Raw genomic sequence first — 15,229 nt, 5'->3', positions numbered from 1 at the left:
GTGATCTGGAGGTGAGGAGTAAGGCTTTTCTTATCCCAGTTTGGTATTACCTAGCATTCTACCACTGCTGAAAAAGTTAGCAAGAGGAGAGGTGGAATTGTTCAATGTTCAATATTGGTGATATCGAAATATGTCCCATTTACAGTATTTACAGACGTACATACAATCTAGGTCATTCCTTAACCTGAAAATGAAGATGGTTCAAATCAGAACAACAACAATGTAAAAGACATTGTAGGCTTGTGAAGAATGGGTGAGAACGAAAATATAAATAAGAGGACAGACACAGACTTGTTGCAGGAAATAGACAGCAAACTTATAATTGACATTATTTTTATTTTTCATTGAATAGTTTCTAATTTTTTCCGTGCCTTCAGACCAAGATGTGAATCAGAAGGAACAAACAAATCCCCTGATCGCGTGTACAATTCTGTCATAAGAGAGAAACAAAGATAACCATGGTCAATACAGCTTATTAACCACCATTTTCTTAGCTGTTATGGCATTTATATACTGTTTAAAGAGGACATATTCTTAATAAGCAACAATCTTTAACATATATTAGTATCCTAATCTGAAACCAACCTTGAACAAAAAGCTGTTCCCTGGGTTTGTGCATAAGGGCGTTGGACAAGTGGCCAAAGTAGAATGATGTTTGATCAAAAATCAATGCAAGCTGGCCTCCAGGAGACTGCTTAAAGACAGTGATAGACAACTCTGCGATCCACATCCTTCGTAACCATTCAGTTCTCTGTATACATGCTGTGTGGCCATCCAATTCACAGGTACTCAGATAGCTAGAGTGGCTGATCTCATTTGCTGCAAATCCAGTGTAAAATTCATTGTCTATAAAAATATTGAGATTTACTTGAACATAACCTTCTGACTACGTTATAATAAAAACTCCAGATGTCCGTTGCAGTTGCACAGTGGGATGTACTGTATAAATATTGTATAAAATAAGGCAGTCTTTTCAGTAGGATAAACCAGATACAAAAATTTCTGGGAGAAAAAATTTTCAAGTCCAAAATGTTTTCACATATTTCTGCTGTTGTCAAATGTCAAGCGGTTTACAGCATTAAACCAAGAGTAAGGGATTGTTGCAACAATGAATGCACCCACGCACCTACAGCCCAAACACACACTCCCCCCCCACACACACACTCACACACACACACACACACACACACAAACACAAACTCTTGATGATCAACAATAACAGCTTATTCTCCAATGCAACATCCCATCCCTGGACAAATCACTGAGACGTAGACATTTCTAATATTGTTTACAGTGCAATACAAAAGTGTTCATTCAAACTGGTACTGTACTTTTGATAAGAAAATAAAATGTTTAATATGGTAATGCTTCATATGAATAATAATTGTAAATTGTTGAGAGTTATAGTAGTATTTGTCTTCATCAGCTTTGGCTTCTCTTTCTCTTTTTTAAATTCATTTTTTGTTCTTATTTATTTATCAACTAATTCATTTATGAATTTTAACATAGAAAATATGGAACATCTACGAAAAATTAACATACCAAATCATCTGTAATTAGTTACCTATGATCATGATGTTGAGGTTTTCGTCTCTCAGCAGTGGCCTAAAGTTAAGATCCACTCCCTGACCCAGAAAGAAAGCATCCCCCCCATATGTCTGTGATGACAGCTACATGTCAACTTAGATGTGTTTCTGAAGGACACGTGAAAATATTGCCCAAAACAAGCATTGGAGTGTTCTTTCATGGTGTGACCTCCAGGGGCAGAAGGAGCAGTCCTGCCTTGCTGCGAGCACAGGGATGAGATCAAATGTGATGATATGGCCTGACAAGGACTGGACACAATATCCAGACCACGCTTCCATCCGCTCCCCCCTTCTTCTTCTTAAACAAGCAGTTTTTACTTAACAGCAACTTCACAGGCAAACAGGAGAGCCCACATGGTGATTAGGGGGACGGATGCTTTGCCAAAAGGCCTATAAAGGACCCTCTCTCAGTTATGTCTCTTGAACAGCTACACTGCGAATGCCTGAGAGGCACAAGAAGTTCATAAGGATGCCGTTTGTGTCCGTGTCTGTTTGTCACAGTTCTCATCTGACAGGGCCGTAAAGCCAGCAACGTTTACTGCTGCAACTGCCTGTCAGGAAGTCCTTCTGTGGTTTTTCTGCATCGACGAACGTGTGGACGCTTGGCGTGCTACAGAAGCAGGAGAGTGAAGGCGAGGAGGCCCTTTTGGCTGGCTGGGCTGGCAGGGGGAGAGAAGCCCCAGCAGGAGAGAGGACGGCTGCCCCGGACCGCAGCGTCCCAGGGCTGAACACTGCTGTGCCTACTCTGGAGGCGGTCGTAGGCTGTGCAGCTTTCTCTCGTCCAGGCCTTTCCAGTACTTGAAATTGTTGTCCAAGTGCTGCATAAGATTGGGGAGGTCTGCAAAAGCTGAGGAAAAAAAATATAAAAAGTTGAAGCACTATATGAGATTTGTCACTTGTTTTTAAAATTTTCCAAGGACTTTACGTTTTTCGTCTGTGTTTGTTTATTGGTTGGTTAGTTAGCAGGATTCCACAAAATCTACTGAGTGCATGACCACGAAAACCCGATGGAAGGATGTGGTGTGGTTAAAAAAGTCAAAGGTCTCTCTTTAAAATGCGTAATAACATATCCTCTTTAAAAAATGGATGAAATAAAAACTAATAATTGTTTTTGCACTGTAGGTGTCTCTGCTGTGTGGTCTTACCGTCCCATGCATCGAACATGTCCGTAATGAAGTAGTCTATGAAGGAAATCTGGGACTTCGGGATGCTACAGGTGTTTCGGTCAAACACTGGCATAACCACTGGTAAACCTTGTCTCTTCTCTTCGTCCGTCTGTAGCAGAGATGAAGGCACGAGTGATCATCACGCACAGTAATACATGCAAGAATAAATGACAAAGAAACACAGTGAAGCTGCTTGGTCTTTCTCCTCTCACCACAAGCAACTAGGTTTTTTCTCCGTACCTGTGCAAAATACTCCTCTGAGATGCGTCCAGCCCACTCTATGCAGAGCTCCTGAGGCCTGCATGGATTGGAGATGTCCGCACACTTGATCAGCATCCGCTTGACAAGGATGCGATTCTCAGGAGTCGTCAGAACGCCTTTGACAGATTCCTCATCGCTGTTTCCCTAAAAAAAAAGAGAAGTAAAGTTCCGCTTATTAGTTGCAATAGACGGCTCTTTATCGCAAAAAGCAGCTGAATAGGTTTAAAAATAACTGAGCGTGTCTGTGCATGAACCCAAATGGGGGGGGGGAAAGCTTGCCACTGGCATCAGATAATGTCTTAGTTTTCTTAATGTCAAAGGAGAGTCTGTATTCAGTGTGTGATAGATATTAGTTACACATGTAAAAGAGCAGAGCATGCTTCATGCAGTCACATGATTTGCAGGCTACTGTATGTTTCCAGATCAAATTCACCAACAATGATGTAAGACAGAAGTGCAGAGGGTACGTCGGAGTATAAGAGACACTTTAAGTGTAAAAGAAAATCTGACATTTCAAATAAATAATTTTAGGCTACGTGTCATCTTAGAGGAAGAAAATCATCTGATCAGCCTGTCGCCTGCGTTAAAAAACAGGAAAGTGGAGCATCTTGTTAAGTTAAACCTTATTATAGGTTTCACAATCAACAAAATACTTTATCTTTTGACTCATCAGAATCACATTATCTTAACTATCAAGACTTAAAACAGCATAAAACAGTCTCCTTGATGGTTATTTCCTTTTTTTTCATAAAAAAACAAACTTCAATATGGTCCTAATCCTATGTTGTAAGAAGGACAGAAGAAAGGTTCTATGTGCCAACATGTCTGAGGTATCAGTTTTATTCCTTCAAGCCGCAAAGTTAAATACACAATTACACCAGATATGTGACAAAAATAGCTAAAACTCTTTATCAAAGCTTGTACCTTCTTTTATTGACCTTATATCAAACACATTCAGGGGAAAGTTTTTAGGCAGTGATTTCATTCAATATAAGAACTTAGGGATAAATCATCATCGGGTCATTTATTTGTATTATTCCTGCCTTTAAGGGGCAAGAGCAATCTTAAATGTCTGTGTTGAGCATTCCTCACAGAGATGAGAAAGATGTTACCAGGTTGTAAAATTCTCTCCCTGCAAAGATATTTGTGCCCAGGCAACAACAGGCCACAAGTCCCCTGCACCGGTATCCCCATCTCCAGAGCTCTAACACTATTGTTGCATGTGTACTGTTGAAGTAAGTGTGATTCTTCAACAGCACGTGACACTATGACAAGACAATGTTTGTATAAATGTGTTTATATGAATTATCTGAATGCTCCCGTGTGTCCTTCCTGCTCTGACTCAACACTGATCTGTTTGCAAAAAATTGGAAATACTATTTCTACACAGGTAGAAACATTTAAAACAGTTGAATTTTCATTTAATTTGAAATCTCACCCCGTTCTCCTCCAGAGCAGCCAGTGGCTTGTTGATGCTGTTCACAAATTTGTTAACATGTTCAAAATGTTTAGTCATCTCCGTGGCGAGCACCATGTCAATGATGGCCTGTCGTAGTGTTCGATATTCATTCCTAAAGAGAGAGAGAGAGAGATTGACAGACATCAGATGAGAGAAGGGGGTAAAGGCAGGAGAGAGAGAAGAGAAGAAAGAGGGAACAGAGAGATGACAGAGTGGTAAATAGCACAGAAACCCGTGTGAACAGTTTTCCTCCTCTGACTGCCATGACAGTAGCGATGAATGGAAGCTTTGTTCACCTTCCCCCTCTGAGGGGACCAGCACATGTGAGCTTTTCTGCTTTGGGACTCAAATCACATTACTACCCAGCCGCTGTCAACACACACACAAACACACAACACACACACACAGTTGTACTTCACGTGCTGTCTGTATCATAAACTATTTATCATAACAATTGCAATACTTTAAACAGATTCCAAATAGAATATGGAGCTGCAATGATTAGTAAGAAAACTGATTAGGCAAAACAATTTTGATAACAATTGTAATTATTATTATTAATAACAATAATAGCATTATTCAGCTACACTGAGGCAACAGATAAAGCTAAACAAAACTTTCAATCTGTTGAATGTGTTTGTAAACTTTGTAGGTTTAACAAAAAAAAGTCATTTTGAAGAAACTCTGGAGACTATTGGTTTAAATACTAACTTCAAATATATACATATATACAATAATATTTATTTCAGACTTGAAGCCACACACTAGAACTGCTTTCACCTACTTTACAGATAAATTTGACTCTGTTCTCTCTTTGGTGATCATGTGATCTTCAGTTGAGCAGATAACAGAAAATGACAACTGTCCAGGCGTCACAAATCTCCCACCTTTCAATGTTCTTGAAGATGTTGCACTTATCGTCTCTCGTGGTGATCTGGAAGGCCAGTGCTGCATGGTGGCTCTCTAACACAGCTGTGTCATTGTAGAGGATGGCGAGCTCGCTCCCCGCGTTGCACAGGAAGCTGTTGGTGCGGCCCGGGTGGTCCACATCGTGCACGGTAGCAGCGATCAGGGCAGCCACCTCGTCAATGGGATCCAAACTTTGCTGTAGGTGCGGATGACATGAAAAACAGTGAGACAGTGAGGATGTTGGGGAAGAAGAAGTAGTAGCTCTATCTTGTGAAAGAGAGTTGTGATTAAATAATACGTTAATCAATTTTTTTTTCTTATTTTAGCTGCATTTGCAACAGATGCAGATTTCCAAAAATATGGAACTAATTCAATTGGCTGATAATAAATGTGTACATGTCACCGTCTGTTAGCATTATACATTTACACTGCAAAAAACTTGCATAGAGAGCAAAAAGATTTGTAATTGCAATTGTAGGCATCATGATCATTTATTCGGTAATTTATTGCTCACTGGATAGTTTTTCATTACATGTGTCACAGGGGTGTAAAAAGTACCAAAATATTAGCAAAGGAAACAAAAATAAATAAATAAAGATCATAAAAAATTATTAATAATTCGAATTATCTCTCGCAACTGTCTGCAGAGTTTCAGGGATCCATTAACCTTGGGTAATGTAACTTCACAGTTCGCTGGCTAGGCCAATGAAAGATCCCTCCACTGAGATCAGAAATAGACAGTTTGGTAATCAGCTTAGCATGTGCAGGCCCTCAACTGCTTGTTGAGCCACTGACACACTTGGGGAAAAGACCACGACTCTCAGGATAAAGTCGACTATGACAGGACACCTGACAGTCAAGACTGAGCAGGGAGCCACGCTTCGTAGATATAGATAGAAAATCAACATACTGTATGTGTTTGGACCCTCAAAATGTTCACTGCCACTTACTAACCCATATATCAGCTAAGCTACTTTTTAAAAAACGCTCTGATAAAAGCTAATAATGGGCAATAAAGCAGCAACAATTATTAATATTGTGGAGTCATTTCTTGACTATTTTCTCAATAATTAATCAAAGGTTTAGTGAATACAAATTCAGGAATAAAAGTGAATTATGACCACAAAATATCCTGGAAACCCAAAACCTGAAGGACCAGCAAACATGTTGTTAGAACAATAATTATAAAAAAGAGATTAATACTTTACCTTGACCCTCTCCTTGCAGAGGAAATAGGCTGTTGCGTGCAGGACATCAGCTGCATGACTGGAGTTGTGGTAGGAGTTACTGGAGTGGTAGTTAGCTTCAATCAATTGTAGCCAGGAGCGCAGAGTTGCCTCAGGGCAGTTTAGGAATTCACAGACCCCAAAGCGGGAGAAGATCTTCAGGCCCAAGTAGGTCAAAGGCCTGCGGGAGGATCCAGCACAGTAGTTTAATATAAACTCTCATACCAAGCTCTCCTTCCATGCTAAATACAATTCGACACAGTCCCTCTGGTCTGGCCGTAACTGTGTTGTTGCCTCACCGTTTCATGGTTGCGGCCTCCAAGTTGAAGACGTCAAAGTCCCAAGAGTCCTCAATCTCCATGGTTTTGGCGATACGAGGGGGGATGTCATTTATGGACAGAAGAGTTGTCAGCTGGCTGGGGATATGGTGGGCATCTGTGAGCAAAGGAAGAGACAAGAGGAGGCGTTCACATAAGAGGGGGAAGTGAACAAATAGTTGTTCCCTGACTCTGGATGAATTATACAAGGAGAAAAAAAACAGAGCAATTCATATCATCATGCTTTATGTAAACTTACGTTTTGTGGAAAGTATGTATTCGTTTCCTGACAGTCTGCGTAAACCATCCTGTGAACATAAAAGAAAGAAAAAAAAACAGTAAGGGACGGAGGAAGCGAGTGTAAAAAAACACATTCAGTTCATTAATTCATCATTTATCCTTTTCGAACAGACACATGTTGGTTGTAGGAGCACGGACCTAAACTTTAAACTACAAACAAACTCAGATTTAGCCACAAGTCAGGGGGGAATTCCACCAGAGAAGTACTTAATAAAACATTACTTTAAGTTCACTTTTTAAACATTTTAATTTGGACTTCTGGGGATCAATGACGTCCCAAAAGCTATAACTGGAATCTCGAAAGCTTACTTTGTAATGATTTTCCCATCAAAAACAGCAATTAAGACCTGGGTTTTAAAAATATGAATTGGATTATAGATCTCTCTGAATGCATCAGTGCATTTTGACCAAGTTACACAAGGAAATGCGTTTTGACAGAGGCAAGAGCGGAACAAATCACAACAGTATGAATAAAAAAGAAAAGTTCCTTTTATTCGTGATGTGGCAATATTTTGGTGGCTTTGTTGACACCACATTTCGTTTCCCCACAACAGAACCATATTTATGAACTGTAATAGATGAGTCATAAATGACTCCAGAATAGAGGCACATATGTCAGATCATCTTAAATGTCATTTGTCTCTGGGCATCTCAAATCCCCAGTAGTTAAACAACAATTCTCAGTGCTATCAGTCGTATTTAACAGCATATAAAGAAATGGGATAGTAATGGACTATAGGGTATTTAGCCACACTAGCACTTTGGCTAGCAATGTCATGATCCTCGTAGGACGGTTCTTTCTCTAGCGCCACCATGAGGCAATTGTGGTTTTGAAATATCTTAATATGGCATTAAATCACATTTATAATTGAATGCTCCTCATAGGCTGAATCAATGACCTCAGTGACCTTAGGCCTTTTTCTCGTGCCATTATCATTATCCGTGAACTTGTCCAATACGAAATACCTGCAAGCTAATTTCATGCTAACTGGAAACTGAGGCTGATTGAGCTAATACTGAGTATTTAGTGCTAATAAGCAAATACTATAACTAGCTTTTGTCAACCACAAGCATGCTAGCATATAACTAGCTTTCTTTACTGTGAGCATGTTAGCATATAACTAGCTTTTGTCACTGTGAGCATGTTAGCAGGTATGTAGCATAAATCTGTCTCTGTAAATAAAATGTTAGAAGCCTAAAAACATGGAAAACATTGTGAGGGTTGAACCCTCCACTTCTCTCAAACATTTTTGCCACTCGTCAGCTAAGCTACTGACAGGCCCATATCATGCAGCCATATGTATTTTGGGCGTTAGCGGCACATGGGTGTGTGTTGCGAGCCAGTGAAATGTTTACCTCTCAAGTGAAAAAGGAAGAGCAGACTGGCTCATCTTTGACCCGAGCATTGTCTCATGATGGCGCTGCCTCTGTACACACTGGCTATTTTAAGATTTTCTCCCCAGAAAGATGACAGCTCCTCTCCTAGCGTCGACTGGCTCTTCTGAGTTCAGGCCTCGCACACCTCACACCACGAGCCAAGAAATAACAAATGCAACCAGGCACCTCATAAACCAACTTGATCGTACATAAATAATCCTCTAACCCCAAAAGCAAACCTCATGGTTTTCCCGTTTCATCAGCCTTTACCACTAGAATTACATGTGACACCTCTGTGTCTCCAGAGAGCGCATGTATAAGTGAAGCCATGCTTATTCATCTGATCCAAAGAACAGGATGTTTCCAGGCGTGCAGAGCCGAGAGGAAGAGGTTCATGCGAGTGTGAGTGTGTGCAGGGTGAGGGGGGGAGAGAGGGGGGGAGAGGGGGGGGAGACAGGGAGGGCGGGGTGGGTTTTCCTCTCCAGCCTACAGGAGCACAAAGGACAATCTAACACTTCCTTTGGGGTCGTTGCCAAGACTGCCAACTTGGCACTCTTTCTACTTCTCTACTTCACCATTGCTGTCTGTTAATCCCTCTCTGTCTCGCTCTCTCCCTCCGAAAAAATCCTCACTAAAAAGATACGCACATTACAGCATCTCCGTTTTTCTTTCACGGGTATTCACGCAGACCCTCGTGTTATCACCCTGCAAACACTCCCATGCGAGTTATCACACGGGAGTCGATTCAGGAAGCTGTTTGGGTGTTTCAGACCCAGCCAAGGACCCTTGCGCCCTCAGGGACCCGCCGCTTACCGTCATCAGCCCGCCCACGAGGTCATTCGTATGGGGGTCTTCATCCTTGGCGCCGAACTGCGGGGAGTAGAGCTCAGTGGTCCTCAGGATCTCCAGTACTCGATCCAAGGCTTCTGCTACGGGCATGGGGCTGCTTTCCTGCGCTGCATTGATGATGTTGATTACCTTGAAGATGAAAAAAAAACAAGGGATCTTAATATTTATTTGCACTTTAAAAAAAACAAGTGATGTAAACTCAGCACATAAGGGTGAAGCATTTACTGAACCAGTGAAGAGGCCGTTAGCTTAGTAATGAAAACTGGAAATGGGCGGCAACAATAGACTGTATATAAAGATGGATGATAGGTCAGCTCCCCAAAAATGAAGCCAAACCATCTTGATTGCCCCCTGGTGGCTGGCTGAAGTATGGGTCATAAACCCTGCCTCCTCCGTGTTAGTGGATGGGACAAGGAACCAACTAAAAAGTCAAAGTAGAAGTTGAAAAAATATTTTTCTCAAAGATGGTTTCTGTCATTCTTGGCATCACACTGATGTTTGTTCAAGTGTTCATGTCTCTAATACGTTTGGTTTTAATTATGTATTTGATGTTATACACACAGGGTAAAATGTTATGATCGACAGCTGAGACTAACTCACGATTGGTCATGAACATGTATCGACAGGACCTTGATTCCAAGGCTGTATATCACCATCATTACTGCACAGACTCTGGCTTCAAATGACGAGAGGAAGTGGAAATCTATCAGAATATCCTCAATAATTTACAAACAAGTTTAATCCATGGTTTTTCAATGTGATGTCACCGCCACAGACCCTCAGGAAATTACTGTTCCTGGATAAGAAATAGTCCCGAAAATATTTTAAAACCACGAATTGTAGTTTTAACACTTTCATTTTTGTACAACTTAAAATATGAGATAGAATGTGGTCATTGTTGAGCATTAAAATGTGTTGGTTTGAAGTTTCTTACCATTGGATAAGTCAGTGTTTTCCCCCACATTTCCCGTGCTTAGCTTTTATATTGACAGCACCAACTTTCAGCAAGATATAACAATATATCCAAACTTTCAAATGATTTCTTGAAATGAAGTGGCAGTAGCATTAACGGAGATAAAAGCATATTAAGTACTCTGTGTCTCTAAAATAAAACTATATTTTTTGTCTTAAAATATTTCTCTAAAGTAAAGTAAAGCATGTTTATGTTCCAACATGTGAACTTGGTAGTATTAACAACGGGCACCTATGGCGAGGTCATCAAACATTTGCAAGAACACAAGTTCTATGTAACTCATTTCCACACAAACAGTACCAGCAGTTCTATCAGTGCTTTATTCTAGAGAGGATGACGCCTACAGGGACTGACTACACAGTCAAATGATAGAACAGAGGAACTGCAGTGTGTCATATGACCCATCCCTGGGGACTTTCTCTGTTTCCGACTATCCACGCTGCAGACTGCATTTAACCAGTGAAACAGCAGGTCATTCTGGTGCAGCATGCTTTCCTGTCTTGTTGCATGAAATGTGGCGTTTTATCAGCCGATCTCCTCTGGACATGGTCTGCGTGGCCTGAGACTCCGCACTCGTAGCTGTACAAGAAGAGCTCATGGCGATTGTGGCAGCTTTATAACCCAAGAGTTTGGTCATGAGACACAGAACATCAGTACAAAGAGCTGATCATATGATGGAGGCTGGGAGGGATGATATGGAAGGAGATGAACCAACCTTGGTGATGGGAGCTTCTATAGTCATGGAGTGGATGCGGGCCATTGAGGAGTGCCTTCGCTGTGAGCTCCCTGAAAACAAGACGTGTTATAAACTCAAACTTTGACAACAACAAATTAAGCCTTTACTTTCCAAAGAGTTTGTTCGTGTGTTCGTGTGTGTGTGTGTGTGTTTCTCCAATCAACACTTAACGCAAACAGACTACTGGGATGGTTTCACAAACTGGAAAGAAACACCCAGACTTAACATCATCTATCTCCCCTCACTCTCACCATCGCTCCCCCGAGACGTTGTGGATCTGACGTCCAGAGAGCCTTTCCTCCTGTCTTTGTGCTTACTGGATTGGATGTCTGGGGAGAAGAAAACGACTTCCATTAACACACACAAAACACAAACACAGTTCAAGTTTAGTGACCCGGCTGACATTGGCCCCCCCCCATCTCAATATCCTTGGCAGGAGGATGAGATCCCTTAAACAGGCCGACCAGAATACAGCCGTCTGTTTTTGATCACTTTTACTCTCCTTTTTGAACATGGTGCTTTCACACATGTTCTGTTTTGAGGTTTGAAGCCAGTGACATTGCAGTAATTGACAAAATACAAAAAGGTGCAACAGTGAGACTACAACCTTACAAACAAAGTGAAATATAGTAATTTGATTAAACGTATTCATATTAAACATCCTGCACACCCAACGGATGACTGGAAATACTCTTGTACTTGGAGGAATGGGAGCAGTAATTTAAATCTATCTATTTCATTTCTATTATCTAGATCTTTCTTGGGCATTTAAAGCATAATGCAGGTGTTTTGCTCTCATTTTCTTTTCTTTATCTCAACCGATTCCATAATAATAAGTGTTAAGCCTCAAGACCATTCGTGCAGCATGAGGAACAAATAATCTTTTGTGGATTATAAGTCAATGTTAATTTTCTTGACTTTCTCTGCCTTAATTTAGACTTTAGATCACATATGACATCCGACCAAGACAACTAATTCCGAGTGTGTGATTTGATTTGAAGGGGATTTACTGTTATAAGGGATTAATATAAAGCCATGAAACTTTTCTTATTATTTCTTCATCTGAGGAAGCACACAGCTTTGGACAGTCTGTACATTTCAGTTCAAAATGACAGAAACAGGGTTATTTCTGTTTTCCTTTCAATTTCTGAGTGTGCTTTAAAATGTAATAAAATAAACTTAAGACTTGCAATATAGAGACAAATTAAATAAAGAAATCAAACCAAATAAAACACCAGTCACTTTGACAGGCCAGAGACAAGTAAAATAAAGCTGTTAATACAGTTTTATTAACCAAAAACAATGTTTGAAAGTGACTTTCAGGTTGGATCTTACCTGTTTGAGACTCTGCCTGCACACGTTCACCGGGTTTTTCACTCTGTGTGAATAGAGAGGAAAAGCAAATTCATATATTCAGGCCAGAAAGCTCCTTTCACTCAACGACTCCATCGAGAACTGGTGTTAACATCAGACCTGAGTGATCCCATCACTATAGTTTCTTAATAAATACATTTTAACTTTTCTCAGTGTCCAGACATAGAATTATCTGTGGACACCCAACAATACAATATATCTTCCCTCTCTCCAACCATTCGAACGTCTGGTTAAGATCTAGTAACTCCAAAGTTCATAACATATGATACCATCCTAAAACTGAGGTCCTAGAAATGTGGTCCTGAAACTGCAGGAACAGAGTATTGACAATTCCTGTAAAGTCTTAGTTCATCTTAAAGCTACGTGCATAGAGTTGCTGAGCCTCTCCCATCTCTATCTCTCCTTCTTACACTCACAACGGACACATCTGTATCGTGAAACTGACTAATAACAACATCATTTGGATTTCATGAACAGAAATGACCTCTGTATTTATTTGCATAAAGAGACGCATTTTGTGAACAGACAAACTTAAAGCTGTTCACTTGTGATGGGATCGCTCAGGACCAGGTCAGAACAGAGCCATTATTCCATTTTATCAGCATAAAATGGAAAACATGTCTCACCTTATTATTATCATTTAAAGGCCTGTTGAAAGACACATAGTGTCTGATTTTTCTGTGAAAAACAGAGAAGCTTATTAGTAATCATGACAAAATAAAGGGATTCAAACAACCAAAAGAGTTCCTCAGTACTTTACTGTCACTCACCCTCCCTGTCCAATTACAGGTGTGATCTTCACATTTTGTTGAATGCTGTCTCCATTCTTCTTTTTGGCATAATAAATCCCCTGCCACTCCTGCAACAAGAACAAGACAGAACCCCAGGGGAGGAAACATCATGTAAAGATCAGGAACATATTTATAAAAATCGACTAAATAAAAGATCTTAAATTGTCCTAAAGGTGTCTGTGGACGCAGCAAATCAAACTTTATTTTGTAAGGCACATATTCACAAATCACAGTGGACTGGCTGGAGCGTGGCAGTGTTTGTGGTGCAGGTCAGACGCTGAGTGTTTCATCGAGCACCAAACGGCTTCAATGGGAAGGGGGAGCGCTCCTGGAGTCCGGCGCACTTGTTTCATGTCCCCCCCCCCCCTACAGACTGCTGTGGCAGCTTAAAAAGAACCTTCCTGCTGTTCAACCGACTGGGACTGACCTTCGCTCTCTGTGTAGTAAGATTACAGCGCAGCCATCAACCGCTGTTCTCATTCACATGAAACAGAGCTGCCGGACGGCCGCTGGTGCAGACTGACAGCACACATGGATGCACGTGCTTGCATGCAGGCACAGTCACAAAGGCAGGAGCAATTTTCTACCATGCTTACAAGACTGATCTGATTGTGAAGCGATAGACTACAGAGACATCTCTGTTATTTGTCCAGATTGTGTTTGTAAGGAGATCTTTTATTATCTCCGCCAAGGAGGTTCTGTTTTCCTCAGGATCCGTCTGATCGTTAGCAGGATTATACAAAAACTACTGGACAGATCAGCACATAACCGGGCGGAAGGATGCGCAGGGGTCTGGGAAAGAACCCATTCAATTTTAGTGCAGATCTGGATAAGGGGGCAGATCCAGGAGGTTTTTTTACTTTATTTAACATGGCAAGAATGTGTTTTGCAACATTTTCTTTGATTCCTCAAAGAATAATCAATGTATCTTGATGAAAAAACTTAAACATGTTTAGGGGATTGATATTTACATGTGTGCAATTTGGTGGAGATCCAAATCTAAATCCAGAATTTAAAATGCGGTTCATAAGGGGACTGTTGGGCCTTTGTAGAGGTATTGGGCTTTTTGAGTTCAAGTTCTTAATCATATAATTACCTGTATGAGATGATTTAATGAATGTTTATTACCTTTCCTTTCCGTATGCAGGAGTTTATTGTTTCAAGGAGATCAGGCTTATTCTTCTCACTTTTAGGCACTTCTATAATTTCCTTCCCTATTAGCTCGCCTTGTTGGTAGCCCATTATGGACTCGTAGGCAGGGTTCACGTACTGTGGAGGAGAGGCAAAGAGAGAGTTCAGGCACTGATGGGTGATCTGCTGTTGAGAAAATCCACACTCAAGAGTTCAGACACAGTTAAGCCGATGACCTCTTGCCGACCAAGAAACTGTTTTCAAAGAAGCGGATACATTTTTAGCACATTTCATTTTTACATGAAAACATAACATGATAAAGACAAGCTACCGGGGATTTAACAAAAGGAGCCATTCAGAGGGACGGAGACCGAAACTATCAATACTTGAGATCTGGGGTCACAAGACATGAATGAACAGAGGGAGGGGGGGGGGGATAACTGTACACTACAATAAACTCTACAAGAAGTATCAAAATCTGTTAGAAACCTACTTGAATTACTTGATCTTCAGAAGTGATCTCTATGGCCTCCTGGCTTTGTTCTAGAGCTGTGAAAATAGCATTTCCAGCCCTTGTACATGTGGAGAGAGAACAGAAAACAGAATTAAACTTTGCAACAGTGTCCAGCATCTATTTATTTACATACAGTATATATATATATCTCCATCTAACAATTCCAGAAGTCCCTGTCTGTCTGTGGCTTCTCAAGAACTGTTCATCTTATCAGCTTTGCACTTGGCGTGTGTATTTTTATGTGTAAGGGCCCAAGGAAG

The 15,229-nt window shown here is 40.7% G+C and overlaps 1 protein-coding gene across 1 annotated transcript in view; it reads right to left on the bottom strand.

Moving 5' to 3' along the window:
- Positions 1-291: 291 nt before the first annotated feature.
- pde8a (phosphodiesterase 8A) overlaps positions 292-15,229 on the bottom strand; it is a 43,065-nt gene continuing 28,127 nt past the window's right edge. Inside the window, exons 7-22 of the mRNA XM_034573168.1 lie at positions 14,949-15,027; positions 14,453-14,593; positions 13,304-13,392; positions 13,160-13,211; positions 12,495-12,537; positions 11,411-11,488; positions 11,139-11,209; positions 9,415-9,579; positions 7,184-7,232; positions 6,907-7,042; positions 6,590-6,788; positions 5,360-5,577; positions 4,452-4,584; positions 2,993-3,157; positions 2,732-2,861; positions 292-2,433 (exon numbers count right to left, since the gene is read on the bottom strand). Of these exons, the coding sequence (XP_034429059.1) occupies positions 2,327-2,433; positions 2,732-2,861; positions 2,993-3,157; positions 4,452-4,584; positions 5,360-5,577; positions 6,590-6,788; positions 6,907-7,042; positions 7,184-7,232; positions 9,415-9,579; positions 11,139-11,209; positions 11,411-11,488; positions 12,495-12,537; positions 13,160-13,211; positions 13,304-13,392; positions 14,453-14,593; positions 14,949-15,027 (1,855 nt within the window). The 3' untranslated portion in view covers positions 292-2,326. The remainder of the gene's footprint in view (positions 2,434-2,731; positions 2,862-2,992; positions 3,158-4,451; positions 4,585-5,359; positions 5,578-6,589; positions 6,789-6,906; positions 7,043-7,183; positions 7,233-9,414; positions 9,580-11,138; positions 11,210-11,410; positions 11,489-12,494; positions 12,538-13,159; positions 13,212-13,303; positions 13,393-14,452; positions 14,594-14,948; positions 15,028-15,229) is intronic.

The sequence above is a fragment of the Hippoglossus hippoglossus genome, chromosome 3 (genome assembly GCF_009819705.1).
Source record: "Hippoglossus hippoglossus isolate fHipHip1 chromosome 3, fHipHip1.pri, whole genome shotgun sequence".
In the NCBI taxonomy this organism is placed as follows: Eukaryota; Metazoa; Chordata; class Actinopteri; order Pleuronectiformes; family Pleuronectidae; genus Hippoglossus; species Hippoglossus hippoglossus.
This window is presented reverse-complemented; position numbering and strand designations above follow the sequence as displayed.